The 2,523-nt window shown below is 46.7% G+C and overlaps 1 protein-coding gene across 2 annotated transcripts in view; it reads right to left on the bottom strand.

Annotated features, from left to right (window-relative positions):
• fam49a (family with sequence similarity 49 member A) overlaps nucleotides 1-2,523 on the bottom strand; it is a 13,937-nt gene that overhangs the window by 3,511 nt on the left and 7,903 nt on the right. For both annotated transcript variants that reach the window (XM_037685256.1, XM_037685255.1), the window contains exons 4-5: nucleotides 2,286-2,391; nucleotides 1,089-1,225 (exon numbers count right to left, since the gene is read on the bottom strand). In XM_037685256.1, the coding sequence (XP_037541184.1) occupies nucleotides 1,089-1,225; nucleotides 2,286-2,391 (243 nt within the window). The remainder of the gene's footprint in view (nucleotides 1-1,088; nucleotides 1,226-2,285; nucleotides 2,392-2,523) is intronic.

The following is a 2,523-nucleotide window of genomic DNA, read 5'->3' as shown; positions in this document are numbered from 1 at the left end:
ACCATTAGCAGCACTGTTAGCAGCACCATTAGCAGTACCGTTAGCAGTACCTTTAGCAGCACCGTTAGCAGCACTGTTAGCAGCACTGTTAGCAGCACCGTTAGCAGCACCGTTAGCAGCACCGTTAGCAGCACCATTAGCAGCACCGTTAGCAGCACTGTTGGCAGCACCGTTAGCAGCACCGTTAGTAGCACCATTAGCAGTACCCTTAGCAGCACTGTTAGCAGCACCGTTAGTAGCACCGTTAGCAGCACTGTTAGCAGCACTGTTAGCAGCACCATTAGCAGCACTGTTGGCAGCACCGTTAGCAGCACCGTTAGTAGCACCATTAGCAGTACTGTTAGCAGTACCGTTAGCAGCACCGTTAGCAGCACAGTTAGCAGCACCAATAGCAGTACCGTTAGCAGCACTGTTAGCAGCACTGTTAGCAGCACCGTTAGTAGCACCGTTAGCAGTACCCTTAGCAGCACCGTTAGCAGCACTGTTAGCGGCATTGTTAGCAGCACCATTAGCGGCACCGTTGGCAGCACCGTTAGCAGCACCGTTAGTGGCACCATTAGCAGTTCTGTTAGCAGCAATGTTAGCAGCACCGTTAGCAGCACCGTTAGCAGCACTGTTAGCAGCACTGTTAGCAGTACTGTTAGCAGCACCATTAGCAGCACCGTTAGCAGCCCTGTTAGCGGCACTGTTAGCAGCCCTGTTAGCAGCACCATTAGCAGCCCTGTTATTGGCCCTGTTAGTGGAACGTTAGCGGCACTGTTAGCATCCCTGTTAGCGGTACTGTTAGCGGTACTGTTAGCAGCCCTGTTAGCAGCCCTGTTACCGACCCCGTTAGTGGCACTGTTAGCATCCCTGTTAGCAGCCCTGTTATTGGCCCCGTTAGCGGCACTGTTAGCATCCCTGTTAGCAGCACTATTAGCATCCCTGTTATCAGCACCATTAGCATCCGTGTTATCAGCACCATTAACATCCCTGTTATCAGCACCATTAGCATCCCTGTTAGCAGCACCATTAGCATCCCTGTTAGCAGCACCATTAGCATCCCTGTTAGCGGCCCAGAGGACAGTGAGTTCATCAGTGAATCAGACCTTGAGTTCATCAAAGCGCAGCGTGAAGTGAAGGATCTCTGCGAACTGCTTGGCCAGCGCCTGCTCCCTCTCCAGGTGCTGGGTGGGGGTGAGGGGGGGGCATGTCAGGGACTCCAGCAGACTCTTCAGAGCATCTTCTGTTAGCAAACACAGAAATCAACCGACGTCTTTCAACAAGCAGATACTGCTGTGGGCTCTGAATCATTCTATAGTGGTTAAACATGTTAATGTTGACTGATGAGCTGAAAAATGTTTTGACGTCCGAGCATTTCGCCGCCTCCAGAGTTTTACAAGCTGGAGCCGTTGTGGTCAAATAGTGAAGAAACATTCTGCGTAATCTTTCAGTGCTCAGAGTGTGTGTTGAGGACGACTCTCAGCTACTACCACATCAAGTTTGAGCTCATATCTGTGAAACTGTTTGTATCATCCTGAACTGGGTTGACCCTAAAAGTTATTCAGATGTACAAACGATGATTGTTTAAAAAACTTAATTTAAAACTGTCTGGGGGTTTATAAGATATTTTCCTAACACTAATAACAGTCAAACAGGGTTGACAACAACAGCTGATGCCACAACTTGAAGCAGAGCTGCTTCACACCGTGCATCACTCAGAGTACTCTCAGCTACTACCACACCATATTTCATCTGTAAAATTGACTCTTCGCTGTTTTGTGTTTTCTAAAGTCAGCTGGCTGTGGCAGCCATCTTGAATCGAGTTGACTTCAAGAGTTAGACACTTGCAGATGTGAATCCAGTGATTAGCTTCTGATAGTTTCATTAAATTCTGTCCAGTACATGAGATATTTTACTAACAGACAGAAACATTACTGCCTGCCCTTTGTCTTTCAGAGATGGGTCATAAGGTTACATTTGACAGTTTAAAAAAAAAAAAAAAGCTAGAAGTTTAAGCTTGTTAAATTAGGATGAAGTTGTTAATGTTGCCTCAGAATGGTTTTATGGAGGTAAATAATTCATATTTCCCCCAGGGGCCTTTACTGGACGAGCAGAAAGACTCAAAGAGCTTAAATGATCTGCAGCAGCTTCAGCTGTAAATTTAACTGAGCAGCTACAAACAGCAACATATTTATCAACATGGTGACATCAGGCGATTCTAATTCATTCTTTCATTTGATAAAATCACAAAACTTTTAGAGGGACACGTTTCGTGCCGGATCGTTCAGGGCACAGTGACACACCGAGTCTGTTGGAGAAATCGTAGAACGTCTTTAGGTTGATGACGAGCGGGCAAACGGAGGTCCAGGCCCGCTCCTGCAGAGACAGCTCGTTGGGGTTCTGAATGGCCTGAAGAAGAAAAACAACCTTCATCATCATTTATACACAGCATGTGACATTCATTCAGAACTTCAGTGGTTCACTGTGTGTTCATTGTGTGTTCACTGTGTGTTCATTGTGTGTTCACTGTGTGTTCACTGT

Source organism: Nematolebias whitei, chromosome 12 (assembly GCF_014905685.2).
Source record: "Nematolebias whitei isolate Nwh7 chromosome 12, NemWhi1, whole genome shotgun sequence".
In the NCBI taxonomy this organism is placed as follows: domain Eukaryota; kingdom Metazoa; phylum Chordata; class Actinopteri; order Cyprinodontiformes; family Rivulidae; genus Nematolebias; species Nematolebias whitei.
Note: the sequence above shows the minus strand (reverse complement) of the source record. Positions and strands in the feature narration are given on the sequence as shown.